At 45.9% G+C, this 14556-nt stretch overlaps 1 protein-coding gene across 1 annotated transcript; it reads right to left on the bottom strand.

Annotated features, from left to right (window-relative positions):
- Nucleotides 1-1402: 1402 nt before the first annotated feature.
- Nucleotides 1403-13462, bottom strand: LOC146343135 (thialysine N-epsilon-acetyltransferase-like). Its single transcript, XM_084806819.1, has 6 exons — nt 13368-13462; nt 12637-12688; nt 11598-11681; nt 6249-6347; nt 3603-3643; nt 1403-2529 (listed from the first exon to the last, which is right to left on the bottom strand). Exons 1-6 carry the CDS (start codon nt 13428-13430, stop codon nt 2269-2271), a joined length of 600 nt encoding a protein of 199 aa, XP_084662945.1. The 5' UTR covers nt 13431-13462; the 3' UTR covers nt 1403-2268.
- Nucleotides 13463-14556: the final 1094 nt, after the last annotated feature.

The raw sequence follows: 14556 nt of genomic DNA, 5'->3' as shown, positions 1-14556 counted from the left end.
CTCTGTTGCCCATTTCAACCTCTTGGCTTCTCCAACTTGGCGCCCTCCAAATGTGTTGGACTGCAACTCCCGTCATTCCCAGACAGCATGGGAATGATAGGACTTGCCCTCTAACACGTTTGGAGGGCACCAGGTTGGAAAAGATTGTCTGGGCCATTCTCCAGCCCTCTTGACATCAGTATGCAGCAGGAGAGAAGAAATTATTGATCGTCCTTTGTGTTGCAAACACAAACAGCCAACAACAACAAATGTCATTTTGGATTTCAGCTCAAATATTGAACAAGAAGGTCACCAACAGAGAGAGAGAGAGTGTGTGTGTGTGTGTGTGTGTGAGAGAGAGAGAGAGAGAATGAAAAACAACAGCTCAAATGAAGGATGATAAAAGTGATGTTGTATTTGATCCAGAACCAAAGTCATTGAGTATCCCTGAATAACCTTGTGATACGCCATATTACTTAAGGGCACTGACAAACTGGAGCGTGCCCACAGAGAACAAAACATACATGTATTCATTTATTTGTTTGTTTGGCCAACTCAAAGATCACCCCAAAAATGTTTTGAAATGCCATCCCAACAGGTGTTTGGATTTTTTTTACAGAGCACCTAACTCCCCTTGCAAGTACGAGACAACTAACATGCAGGGAGTGAGCTGGCCTAGAACCTCTCTCTCTGAGGTGTTCATTTTCTACATGCAGGCCTTTGTTTTTGTTTTAATGAAAGTTCAGATCTGCAAAGTTCAGATCTGCAGGCTGAAATAGCAGAGTCCTACCATCCTACGGTCTCAGGACTCTACCACCTCATCTCCTGCTTCTGTCGATCAGGGCTTAGATAGCGTTTTTTTTTTAAATAATTACACAAATGAATGATGGACATGTCCTCCCATGGATACGGCAGGTAAGCTGAACCTCCATGTTCAAAGCAAGTCCTCAATACCAGATGTGGGAACAAAGGCAGGTGAAGGCGATTGCCTCATGCCCTGCACGCGAGCCTCTCAGAGGCATCAGGGGTCTGGAAACCCACTCCTATGAGGCACGGTTGAAAGAGCTGGGTGTGTTTTTCCGGAGAGAAGATGAAGGGGAGACATGATGGCGGTCTTCAAATATCTGAAGAGCTGTCGTGCAGAAGATGGAGCAGATGTGTTCTCTGTTGCTCCTGAGGGCAGGACTGGAACGAGTGGGTGGACATTGCAGGGAAGCAGATGATGAGCAGCGGGTTGGACTAAGTGACCTCTAAGGGTCTTCCATCTCCATGAGCCTATGCAGCAAGTATAAATGCTTACTGGGCATTGCTGGTTGGCTGTCCAGTTGTCACAAGTTAACCACAAAACCTGTCGCTAGGTGGCACTCTATACTTCATACTTACAAAGAGGAATCCGAAAGGAATAGTTGCTTGCTACTTAGTTATACTGGAGGATATACCTATATTCTTACAATGTACCTTTCAGACAAGATAGAAGGATAAATGTCATGGTGTATACAGTGTGTCTAGTGCAGCTTTCCCCAACCCAGTGCACTCCAGATGTGTTAGGAATGATGGAAGTTGCAGTCCAACACATCTGGAGGGCGTCTGCTGGGGAAGGCTAGCATAGGAGAAAGATTGCTTTTCCCAACCATAGCTTGTAAGCCTAACACAATTTTACGCCAGGCACACAGCTGCCCATCACCCTTGAACACAGTGGGAGTTGCTACAGCAGATCCCATCCAACACAGCCCTGGACCATAAAAGGGAGAGGAAAGTGTGCGCTCCATCTCTTCTGTCAGCGGTATGAGGGCCAAGTGATATGTATGCAATGAATGCAGTGAATGTGTGCCTTTGCTATGTACACACCTGGGCAGCTTTGGGGCTGGGGCATGGAGGGGCAGATTTTTGGCGGTCATCTCATCCAAGGGTTCTTGGGGGTCATTTTGTCTAAGCCCCTGCTTAATGCCAACACTGGCTAAGAATGATGGGAGTTGGTCCAACACATCTGGAAAGGGCCTGGTAGTAAGGCTGTTCTACTAGTAGTAACAGAGGAAATTAAAAAACCTAGATTATTTAAATATATATATATTTGTTCATTTTGAGGTGTGGGAAGCAGCACATGCTTTTGATACACAGGAGTTCAACCACCACATGACAAAGCTCAAGGCAGAGTTGATGCCACTGGACGCAAAACTGCAAGATGCTTGATTTTTCCAACAGTGTCGCTCTCCCAAACCACAACCACCCTTCCAGCAGATGAGAAAAATGTGTAAAGACAACAGTGAGACTGCGAGTTACGCAATGTCATCAAGGCTTGAGGGGTTGGTCATCCCTGCGAGGTACTGCTCGGGGACTGGGGCCACAGCTGCCACCCGTGGGCCTGCTCAGGCTGACATCCTGCATGTCCTGCACCAGCCTTTGCAAGGCGTCCGTCCCGAGCTCCATGCAGTGCAGCTGCTCTGACTCCGTGATGTCGTGCGCCCCGAGGCGGTGGTAAAATTCTTTGGCCTGGCGATTCCATTCCATGGTCACAAACTTAATCTCAACACAGCCAGCAGCAAGGGCGACCTGCACCCAGGGAGGAGAAGAGACAATGAAAAGGCAGTTCCCACATTCCAAAGTCGAGTGAAGGCAGGCCTTTTCCCAGAAGATATTGAGAAGCACATGGAGACTGCGTGGAAGACACTGCAGCAAGGTGTGTTACACTTGAAACAAAAAATTGTCACCCGTTTTAATTCCAGCTTAAAATGTATTCATAAGGACATCAGAAAAGCCATGCTGGATCAGACCAAAGGTCCAATGCATCGCGTTTCCCCCAGCGGCTTCCCACAAGCATTTCCACCAGTGCCACATCAATAGTGCTACTGTCATGCTAGCCAGTGTTAGTGACGTTGCACAACTATGGGTTTCTGCTAGTGCAGCATCAATAGTGCTACCATTGTGCTAGCAAGGGACTATTGATGTTGTGCAAGCGCTGGTTTCCACTAGCACAATGTTGGATACTTCCCTCTATATGCCATGTGAATGAGGACGCATCTTTGCCTGTCCTCGGCCTCCTGCCAGACGGTTTCACTGAATGATCCTGAGTTTGAGTATAACGAACAACAAAGAGCATCATAGCACCTTAAAGACTGTGGCATTTATTATTCATGATAGAACTTGATGTTGCTTTTGCTGTAACAGTCCAACACAGCTACCTCTCTGGACCTTGTGTTACTAGAAAGGGAGGAAAATGTCTCTCTCTCCACTTCCTGCACGCCATGTATAATTTTATAAACCTTGAAAAAAATCCACAGCTTTGCCACCTTTCCATCGGTTAGGACTCCTAACTGCTGCATGGCAGGCAGAAATTCAGAAGGTGCAGCTTGACTTTGCATAGAGATATGGTGATGAAAAGTTTCACCAGTTGAATTTTTGCCCGTGTCATTCCCACCAGGGGCCCTGCCAGGAAAACAAAGTACAGCAACCCCATTTATTCATGGCTACTGTGCCATTTGGATGTAGCCTCTACATTCTGGTTGAAAAAAGCAGGAGCATGGCTACTTTTGGGGGAACAGAGGTTGCTTTCCTACAGAGCAGCAACACTGACATCCCAAAGGACAATCACAAGACAACTAGGGTGGATGAAACTCCGAACTCACCTCTGCCACTTTGCCCATTAATTGCTTCCCAATTCCTTTGCCTGACAGAAGATGAGTAGAAAGAGCAATCAGGTCAATATGACATGCTAAAGAGTAATCAAAATTAGATTTTATATACACACACACACACTTCATGCAAAAATTATGGGATTCAACAGTAAGCAAACATAGTAATGAAAGAAAACTGGATCGTGTGCATTTTTGGCTAATATCCACACGCTGAATATAGCATTGCATAAGAAGCCAATTTTAAAACAGATTAAGTTGGTCTGATTCTTCATAGCATTTGCCATAGTGTAAGTCACAAGAGATATTTTACGCTGGGGTGAAAGTAAGAGAAGGGTCAATATGAGAGAGCTGCTATTTAAACCAAGGTGTGAAAGGGAAGCGCATGAAGGCCTTTAACACTGCAAGAGTTATTCCTGATTTACACAAGGAGCAAAGAGACAAGGAATAGTCTCCACTGACCATTTAGCAAGTGTATTCTTCCATTGCACTAAGTTGTAAGAAGCATAACCAGCTACATGTCTCCTCAGTTCATTTTTAACTTTCTAACAAGTAGGAAAAGAGGAGGAGGAAAGAAGATTGTGACCCTAATAGTGTTATGTAACAGGTGTAACATCTGTACTGCAATTACATTTTACTACAGTAACATTTTAACTAGAGTTACCTAGGTGTAACATTATTTTAAAAGTAAGAGTACCTTCAAGTTTGAAAGCTCTCCTTCAGTGCTATTTTTTACTTCATGGTCATCAGTTATGCAAGTTTTATTACACAGATAAGCCTTTTATTGTCAAGATTTTATGAGTTACTTTGTTCTTCCATTCAGATTGCAGATGCTTTTCCTCAGGTCCAGAGTCTAGTGGCCTCGTTTCTACCTATATCTTTCTATTTCTGGAATCAACAGCTTAAAAGTGCACACACACATTCACACTTGTTCTTATGCACCACTGTGGCATTAATTGGAGCAATAATTCACTGACACATGTCATAAGAACGTAAGAAGAGCCCTGCTGGATCAGACCAAAGGTCCATTTTGTTCAGCATTCCGATCCCACAGTGGCCGGCCGGCCAGCCGGCCACCCCTGTGGGAAGCCCATAAGCAGGGCATGAGCGCAACAGCATCCTCCCACCCATGTTCCCCTGGCAATGCAGATTTAACCCAAATGAACTCAGTGCCAATCAGGTAGAGAGCTCCCCATAAAAAGTGGTTTTGCATTGAAATGTAAACCAGGAGCAACAAAACTTTGGAACTGCTTCTTACCTTCCGTATTTCTATGAATAGAGTGAAACAGAGTGAGACTCAACAGCCAGATGCAATTCTAGAACGCTTTGGGATGCAGTTCCACTCAGTCCATTCACACTTTTCACATTCACTCTGATACTGACCCACACTGGAGCAACAGGGCCCGGTAGCCAGCCAGGCCCTTACTCAGAGGCAGGAGGCATGTTGTGTGCAGCTGGATCTTTGGCTTTCCAGTCTTCCTTGGACTTCTGCTGATTTGGGGGGTACATTAAATACATCCCCCTGCAAGTCTTTGCACAATGTGGAAAAACACACCTGTTGACTACGTGTCCTGGTTGTACATTAATTGGGTTCATATGATCTCCTGGAAATTTCTCCTTTCTTTGTCAAAGGACATCAAAACTTAGGTAACTGCATGCATCTTGTTCATGTTCCACAATTAGCTTTGCACACCTATTTTTCCCATTTCTTCAGGCCTTTTCTTCTGATGACTTTGCAGGTTTCATTTGGTAACTTTTTCCCATTCAAACATCAGAAACACTTCCACCCCAAAGGGAGACCATTATATGGTTTCATGTAATCATATAATCATTATATGATGTCTGCACAACAACTATATTATTCACATCTACTTCTTTATTTTGAGGTGATATAAGATTCACTTTATGGGGAAAACCCAGTAGAATTAATTCTGCCTGGCTTTGCACATTTTGTAAATCAGGAGCAACTTCACTAAAACAGATCTGGATTACTTGCTCGTTCCATAGGCATGGCAAGCAACAGGAGATGGAAAGCAGATGATTCACCACTTACTCAAATCAAATGTGTATCACAAATGTCCTCAGCTAATGTGACCAAATCGCTTCTTACAACCACTTGGAAAGCAGGCATAACCACTAAAGAGATCTCTCCAATGAGGTCAATAAAATTAATTTCTTTCTCACCTAGGCCTAGAACAACCTACTGCCCTCTGGATGTGCTAGACTGCAGCTCCCATGGTGGGCAATGGCCATGCTGGCTGGGAATGATGGGAGTTGTAGTCCAACATATCTGCCCTAGAATAAGAAAATATTAACCTTGATTTTTTTCATTAAAAAAAAAATCTTGAAGGACAGAGGTCAAAACTGATCCTTCTTGGACCATGATAGAAGAGTTCTGATAGCATCAGCCTACTTCGTAGTCCTTTTGCCAGGTTGGTGCCTTAAGCAGGTGTTACTCAGACATTTGTTGAGAGTAACTCTGCTTAGGCCTGCAGTCTCAGATACACACTACTTGCCTCTACCTCTTCCCTAAAGATGCCATTTGCCTCTCCCTCCAGGGGCTTGTGATTAAAGGATCCAGGCATGGCATCTTCCTTGACCGTTGCACTGATGATGCTCGAGCAAACACTCCCCACGTACCTCTCAATTCGGACACCACGTAGAGATTCTCCAGGTAAACCATCCTCCCATGATTAACATTGTACCCAAAAAAGTACAACGCATAGCCAACAGGACGAACTGTATGGGGGGCAAAGGAAAGAACAGCTCTTCATACAGCACAGTAGGGTGAGAGTGGTGGCGGTAACCACATGACAAGAAAATCCCCCCTTGCTGTATTTCTTTGACTTACTAGTACTTTGCACCCTGATGTAAAATGTATACCAGGTCATAACAGGAAAAAAATGCAGCCTTGGATCTCGGACTACACCTAATGCAAAATCACACTTGATTTGCTAGCTGCACGCCTTGGTTGTATTATTTTGCACCTCTCTAATTCTTTGGATGTTTACTAAGGTGAAAAAAGGGGAACAAAACACCATGGCTTCCCTGTCCTTTCAATGGATATCTAAACATGTCTCTCCTGTGGATTCTGCAACTAAATATCTCAACTAGTAACTACAGTCAGGGCCAGAAATATTGGAACAAGGATAACTGTTTTGGCAGTTGACCTCTATACACCACCACATTGAAGTTGAAAGGAAACACACCAGATGGGCGCGAAGTCAGGATTTTCAGCTGTAATTCAAGGGGTTTGACAAAAGTGGGGCACTAACCATTCAGGACCCCTTCATGGATCACTGCCTTGTTGTGGCGAAGGGGCTTGCGTAACTCAGTGAAGCCATAAGCTATGCCGTGCAGGGCCACCCAAGACGGACAGGTCAGGGCAGAGAGTTCTGACAAAATGTGGTCCACTGGAGAAGGAAATGGCAACCCACTCCAGTATTCTTGCCAAGAAAACCCCATGGAACGTATCACAAGGCTAAAAGATATGACGCCGGAAGATGAGACCCTCAGGTCGGAAGGTGTCCAATATACTACTGGGGAAGAGCAGAGGGTATTTCCAAGTAGCGCCAGAAAGAGTGAAGCGGCTGGGCCAAAGCCGAAAGGACACTCAGCTGTGGATGTGTCTGGTGGTGAAAAGAAAGTCCGATGCTGTAAAGAACAATATTGTTTAGGAACCTGGAATGTCAGATCAGTGAATCAAGGTAAGCTGGAGGTGGTCAAACATGAGATGGCAAGATTGAACATCGACATCTTGGGAATCAGCAAACTAAAATGGACAGGCATGGGCGAATTTAATTCAGGTGACCATCATATCTACTATTGTGGGCAAGAATCCCTTAGAAGAAATGGAGTAGCACTCATAGTCAAGAAAAGAGTGGGAAAAGCAGTACTGGGGTACAATCTTAAAAATGATAGAATGATCTCAGTACGAATCCAAGGCAAACCATTCAACATCACAGTAATTCAAGTCTATGCCCCAACCACTGATGCCGAAGAAGCTGAGGTTGATCGGTTCTATGAAGACCTACAACACCTTCTAGAACTAACACCAAGAGAACAGGCTGATCATAGCAAACACTCTTTTCCAACAGCACAAGAGGCGACTCTACACATGGACATCACCAGATGGTCAATATCGAAATCAGATTGATTGTCCTTTGCAGCCAAAGATGGAGAAGCTCCATACAGTCAGTAAAAACAAGACCTGGAGCTGACTGTGGCTCAGATCATGAGCTGCTTCTTGCAAAATTTCGGCTTAAATTGAAGAACGTAGGGAAAACCACTAAACCATTCAGGTATGACCTAAGTCATATCCCTTATGAATATATAGTGGAGGTGAGGAATAGATTTCAGGGATTAGACCTGATAGACAGAGTGCCTGAGGAACTACGGATGGAGGTCCGTAACATTGTTCAGGAGGCAGCAACGAAATCCATCCCAAAGAAAAAGAAATGCAAGAAAGCCAAGTGGCTGTCTGATGAGGCTTTACAAGTAGCTGAGGAAAGAAGGGAAGCGAAAAGGAAGGGAGAAAGGGGAAGATATATCCAACTGAATGCAGAGTTCCAGAGAATAGCAAGGAGAGACAAGAAGGCCTTCTTAAATGAACAATGCAAAGAAATCGAGGAAAACAACAGAATGGGAAAGACTAGAAATCTCTTCAAGAAAATCGGAGATCTCAAGGGAACGTGTTGTGCAAAGACAGGCATGATAAAGGACAAAGAAGGCAGGGACCTAACAGAAGCAGATGAGATAAAGAAGAGGTGGAAAGAATACACAGAAGAACTCTACAGGAAAGATCTGAATGTCCCTGATAGCCATGATAGTGCGGTCACTGAACTTGAGCCCGACATCCTCGAGAGTGAAGTCAAGTGGGCCTTAGGAAGCATTACTAACAACAAAGCTAGCGGAGATGACAGTCTTCCAGCTGAGCTATTTAAAATCCTAAAAGATGATGCTGTTAAAGTGCTGCATTCAATATGCCAACAAATTTGGAACACTCAACAATGGCCGCAAGACTGGAAAAGGTCAGTTTACATTCCAATTCCAAAGAAGGGCAATGCCAAAGAGTGTTCAAACTACCGCACAATTGCGCTCATTTCACATGCCAGCAAGGTGATGCTCAAAATCCTACAAGCTAGGCTTCAGCAGTATGCGAACCGAGAACTACCGGAAGTACAAGCGGGGTTTCGAAGAGGCAGAGGAACTAGAGATCAAATCGCCAACATTCGCTGCATCATGGAGAAAGCAAGAGAATTCCAGAAAAACATCTATTTCTGCTTCATTGACTACGCTAAAGCCTTTGATTGTGTGGATCACAACAAACTGTGGCAAATTCTGAAAGAGATGGGAGTACTAGACCACCTTACCTGTCTCCTGAGAAACCTGTACGAGGGTCAAGAAGCAACAGTAAGAACCAGACATGGAACAACCGAGTGGTTCAAAATTGGGAAAGGAGTATGACAAGGCTGCATATTGTCACCCTGCTTATTTAACTTATATGCAGAGTACATCATGAGAAATGCTGGGTTGGATGAATCAGAGGTCGGAATTAAGATTGCTGGGAGAATTATCAACAACCTCCGATATGCAGACGATACCACCCTAATGGCAGAAAGCGAAGAGGATCTAAAGAGCCTCTTGTTGAGGGTGAAAGTGGAGAGTGCAAAAGCTGGTTTGAAACTCAACATTAAAAAAACGAAGATCATGGCATCTGGCCCTATCACTTCCTGGCATATAGAAGGGAAAGAAATGGAAGCAGTGACAGATTTTACTTTCTTGGGCTCCAAGATCACCGCAGACGGTGACTGTAGCCATGAAATTAAAAGACGCTTGCTCCTTGGGAGGAAAGCTATGGCCAACCTAGACAGCATAGTAAGAAGCAGAGACATCACCTTGCTGACAAAGGTCCATCTAATCAAAGCTATGGTTTTCCCAGTAGTAATGTATGGCTGTGAGAGCTGGACTATAAGGAAGGCTGAGCGCCGAAGAATTGATGCCTTCGAACTGTGGTGCTGGAGAAGACTCTTACGAGTCCCCTGGACTGCAAGGAGGTCAAATCAGTCCATCCTAAAGGAAATCAACCCTGAGTGCTCATTGGAAGGACAGATACTGAAGCTGAAGCTCAAATATTTTGGCCACCTAATGCGAAGAGAAAACTCTCTGGAAAAGACCCTGATGCTGGGAAAGACTGAAGGCAAAAGGAGAAGGGGACGGTAGAGGATGAGATGGCTAGATAGCACCACCAATGCAATTAATATGAACTTGAGCACGCTCCGGGAGAGAGCGCAGGACAGGAAGGCCTGGCATGCTCTGGTCCATGGGGTCACGAAGAGTCGGACACGACTGAACGACTGAACAACAACAACCATTCAGGAAGGACAGCCAGTGGCATACACACACACCCGTCGTTGGGGGCTCATAAGTAATGGAACGAATGGCTGACAAGGAGCTGCATGGCCAGGTGTGGCCTGTTTCCTCGGTGCCCCATGACCAATCAAGCAGATAAAAGGCCTGGAGGTGGCTCTGAGTGTTACATTAGCATTTGGTAGCTGTTCACTGGAACTCCCAACATGAGGTCCAAAGAGGTGTCCATGCGAGTGAAGGAGGCCATCATTAGGCTGAGGAAACGAAATAAACCCGTCAGAGAGATAGCAAAAACAGTGGGAGTGGCCAACGCAACAGTTTGGAACATCCTGAAAAAGAAGGAATTAACCGGCAAGCTCAGCAACAGCAAAAGGCCTGGCAGGCACGGAAGACAACTAAAGTGGATGACAACAGAATGCTGCTCATGGTGAAGAGGAACCCTTTCACAACATCTAGCCAGGTCAAGAACACTCTTGCGGAGGTAGGCATGTCATTGTCAACATCTACAGTCAAGAGACGGCTTTATGAATGTAAATGCAGAGGCTTCACAACAAGGTGCAAACCACTGGTAATGCTCAAGAACCGAAAGGCCAGATTAGCCTTTGCCAGCAAACACCTAAAAAAGCCTGCCCAGTTCTGGAATAAGATTCTTTGGCCTGATGAGACCAAGATTAATTTGTACCAGAATGATGGGAAGAGAAAAGTATGGAGAAGGAAAGGAACAGCTCCTGATCCAAAGCATACCACATCATCTGTCAAACATGGTGGAGGCAGTGCTATGGCATGGGCATGTATGGCTGCCGATGGACCCGGGTCACTGGTGTTTATTCATGACCTGACTGCTGATAGAAGCAGCAGGATGAATTCTGAAGTGTGTACGGCTATACTTTCTGCTCAGATTCAGCCGAATGCTGCCAAACTGATAGGACGCCGCTTCATATTGCAGATGGATAATGACCCAAAACATACAGCAAAAGCTACCCAAGAGTTTCTCCAGGCAAAGAAGTGGGATGCTCTTCAATGGCCAAGTCAGTCACCTGATCTCAACCCAACAGAGCATGCTTTTCACTTCCTGAAGACAAGACTGAAGGCAGAAAGACCCACAAACAAGCAGCAGCTGAAGGCAGCTGCAGTAAAGGCCTGGCAAAGCATCTCGAGGGAGGAAACTCAGCATTGGGTCATGTCCATGGGTTCCAGACTTCAGGCAGTCATCAACTGCAAAGGATTTTCGTCCAGGTGTTAAAGGCGACCCTTAAGTTTGAAATGATGTTGGTTTGTTCTGTTACTTATGAGCCCCCAACGACGGGGGGGGGGGTATGCCACTGGCTGTACTTCCTGAATGGTTAGTGCCCCACTTTTGTCGAACCCCTTGAATTACAGCTGAAAGTCCTGACTTCGCTCCCATCTGGGTGTGTTTCCTTTCAACTTCAGTGTGGTGGTGTACAGAGGCCAACTGCCAAAACAGTTATCCTTGTTCCAATATTTCTGGCCCTGACTGTAACTTGCATGGCCCCAAGAGCAATGGGTTTCCCTCTCTCTATTTTACAAAGTGGAGCAAACCCGGAGCAATTCTAATAATTCCTTCCATAAGGTTTCTGAAAGTGTGGGGGTGCCTGTTACCTTGCTTGCATCCATTTTCAATGGGCAGTTCAGCCAGTATGCATTTGTAGAAGGGCTCCTTGCTGAATCCATCTGCTTTTAAAACTGGACGGGGGGAGGGGGGAATATAACAAGCCAGACAAATGTTAATTGTGATCGCAGTCTTCTTCCCCGCCCCCCACTCCCAAAAAAGGAGAGCCACAGTTCTTTGATTCAGTTCCTTGTTGTGATTTAAGGCAGTATCAGCAATTGTGTGGACAGGGAGAAAGCTTTGGAATGCTGGATTTTGAGGGAAAACATGGGGTGAGATGCTGGTTTGTGGGGTGAAAACCCAGAATGCTGAAGACTTGTGTGCATATTCTGGGATGGCAGCAGGCAAGCTGGAAATGTATAATGGGACTGAGTTCAGAATGCAGTACCTGGGGAAGCTTAGCTTTTATATCAAAACCTGGCTTTGCACAGGTTGGAATAGCCCTTGTGAGTGAAGCCACACTTGTGAAACTGGCACTTGGGGACACAGGCCCTGCCATGTTGTACTCCCATCACCCCTGAGGGAGCAGTCTGTCCACTCCATTCCCCTGGGAGGGGGGCTGCCCCACAGCAGGGGGGAGGTAAGGGTGTTATGACGGTGGCCCTCTAACTCCCCCCCCCCCGGCTTCAAACTGTATGGACCGCAAAGCTATGTGCTGGTTAGGGAAGTCTACCACCTAGTGACTGAGAATGGTACTACAGGCTTCAAACACAAAGACACATTTAAATTAATTAAAATTTGTTCATGCATTTTCAAAATAAAATAACCCTGAGGTCCATGCTCCCAGGATCCCCTTCGTATGCATGCCAAGCTTCAGGTGTCTAGGTCTCATTGCCTTGGTGCTATGGTGCAGACAGACAGATGGATACCCTCACTCTTTTATTATTATAGACAGGAGGGCCTGTGGAAGACGAAAATGAGGACGACCTTTTGGGGATGAGGATGAGCAATAGGGCTTGTGCATGGCTGGAATAAATGTGGAGACTTCATCAGGGAGGGGTTGTGCCGCTGCTCGATCAAGACCTTTACCTTGAGCATTTATCGTCACATCGTCCAGTAAGTCATGGTACGTGGCAATTTCCTGGGGAAGCAACAGGTGAAGGCGCGTGAGATGGAGTCAGGCCGTTATTCCATGTAGCCCCCCATCGTCTGCTCTGGACAGCAGTGGATTTCCAGGGCTTGAGGCAGAGAGGGGTTTTCCCTGGCACCTGCTACTGGAGATCCTTTTACACGGAAAGGCTGCCGTGGATTGGGGCCGCCTGCATGCCAAATAGGAGCTCTGATGCTGATTCATGGGATGGCACAGCCTTCCCCTGCCTAGCGCCCTCCAGATGTGTTGGACTGCAACTCCCACCATCCACAGCCAGCATGGCCAATGCTGGCTGGGGATGATGGGAGTTGCAGTCAACACATCTGGAGGGCACCAGGCTGGGGGGGGGCTGATGGAACCAGAATTCACACACATGCGCGCGCGCTCACCCCCCCTTAATGCTGCCTATAATTCACCAGCGTCCTTTTTCCTTGCACAGAGATGCAGTAGTGGGAAAAGGTTCCGTTTTATTGTGGCCTCTGTGACAAACACAGAAGGGATGACCAAAAAGGCAGGGCTCCTCTGAGTACACACAGAGTACATTTCCTTTCCCAGCAAAGAGACCTTTGAGGCCAAGAGACAAAGGCATAGCTTTGAGGAAAGCCTGAGCTTTGGGTATCTTACCAGCCTTGGCCCAGTTTCCTGCTCCTGGTGGGGGACAGAAGCTCACCTGTATTAGGCTCATAAGGACTTCACAGTCGTCGCTCGTGGCTTGTCGGAAGACACATGCCATGGTTCTTCGATGGTGAACGACTCTGAAGCCTCACCTGGGCTTTGAGACAGGTATGCTTTATAGTCCCTACCCATCCCATCTCCTATGTGAGTCAGACTTTTCTGGATCCTGTCCAGATGGGTGACGTGAACCCTTCAGCCTCCCCTGTTTCAGGGAGCTGCTATGAGAGAGAGAGAGAGAGAGAGAGAGAGAGAGAGAGAGAGAGAAATGGCAAAGGGCCATTTCAGACCAAGGGCTCACCTTAACACAAGCTTCCCCAATCTTGTGCCCTCCAGATGTACTGGACTACAATTCCCAGAATCCCCAGCCATAGAAGGTAAGAGCTAATTCAGAAAACAAATTTTCTTAAGTGCTATCAGCTCAAATAGATCAGATCTAATACCTTGCAAAGAAGAGTTGCAGGAGGTGCATAGTTCCAAACTGAACGTGCATAATAAGGAAGACATCAATCTACTGTTTGCTGTTCTGGTTCACTGTAAACAGGTTCTGGGGCTCAGCCCTTGGTCAGGGAGCCTCAACTCAAACAAAATCTTGGTCATGGGGAATAATACTTCATTCAGTCCCCTCCTCCTAGTATTGCACAAGAAAAAACGATTCAGTTTTTTTCTTTTCCATGAGGACCAGAAACTGAATGACTCATTACTTCCATGCCACAAGGTTCTGGGACAATGCAGCCTCCTGTTCTTTGGGGTCATGTCAAGAAACAAATGGTACAAGGAAATGTCCTGTGTGTGATTTATTTTAAGGATGCATACCCCGCATTTCCACATTCTTAGCCTACAAAACAGCTCACAACATAAAATGAAAGAAAAAACAAATCCAAACAATAGACAACAAACATAAAAACCAACGACATATTAATAAAAACAGCAAAACAACAAGGCCAGATAAAAGCATAAACAGTACAAAGGAGCTGGTACCAACACCACAGACTATCCAGTTGAATAACATCCATCGATAACAAGATTATCCAAAAAGATGCCAGTGTCAATGCCTTTCACTGACTTATCTGGAGAGATGGGACACCACTACTGAGAAGGCCCTGTCTTACCCACCCTGAGCCCACAGATGGGGGGGGGGGCTATGCACTGAACGATATAAACGTGCAGATCTAAGACACAATAGC

Source organism: Heloderma suspectum, chromosome 6 (genome assembly GCF_057233095.1).
Source record: "Heloderma suspectum isolate Gila_16-S chromosome 6, 16-S_ref, whole genome shotgun sequence".
In the NCBI taxonomy this organism is placed as follows: Eukaryota; Metazoa; Chordata; class Lepidosauria; order Squamata; family Helodermatidae; genus Heloderma; species Heloderma suspectum.
Note: the sequence above shows the minus strand (reverse complement) of the source record. Positions and strands in the feature narration are given on the sequence as shown.

What these genes read in the sequence shown, in the direction of transcription:
- LOC146343135 (XM_084806819.1), bottom strand. Translation starts at nt 13,430, where the DNA reads ATGGCATGTGTCTTCCGACAAGCCACGAGCGACGACTGTGAAGTCCTT. An exon ending in TGTGACGATAAATGCTCAAG is followed by an intron (nt 11,682 to 12,636) that starts GTAAAGGTCTTG and finishes CCCCCCGTCCAG; the next exon opens with TTTTAAAAGCAGATGGATTC. An exon ending in TAATGGGCAAAGTGGCAGAG is followed by an intron (nt 2,530 to 3,602) that starts GTGAGTTCGGAG and finishes CCCTGGGTGCAG; the next exon opens with GTCGCCCTTGCTGCTGGCTG.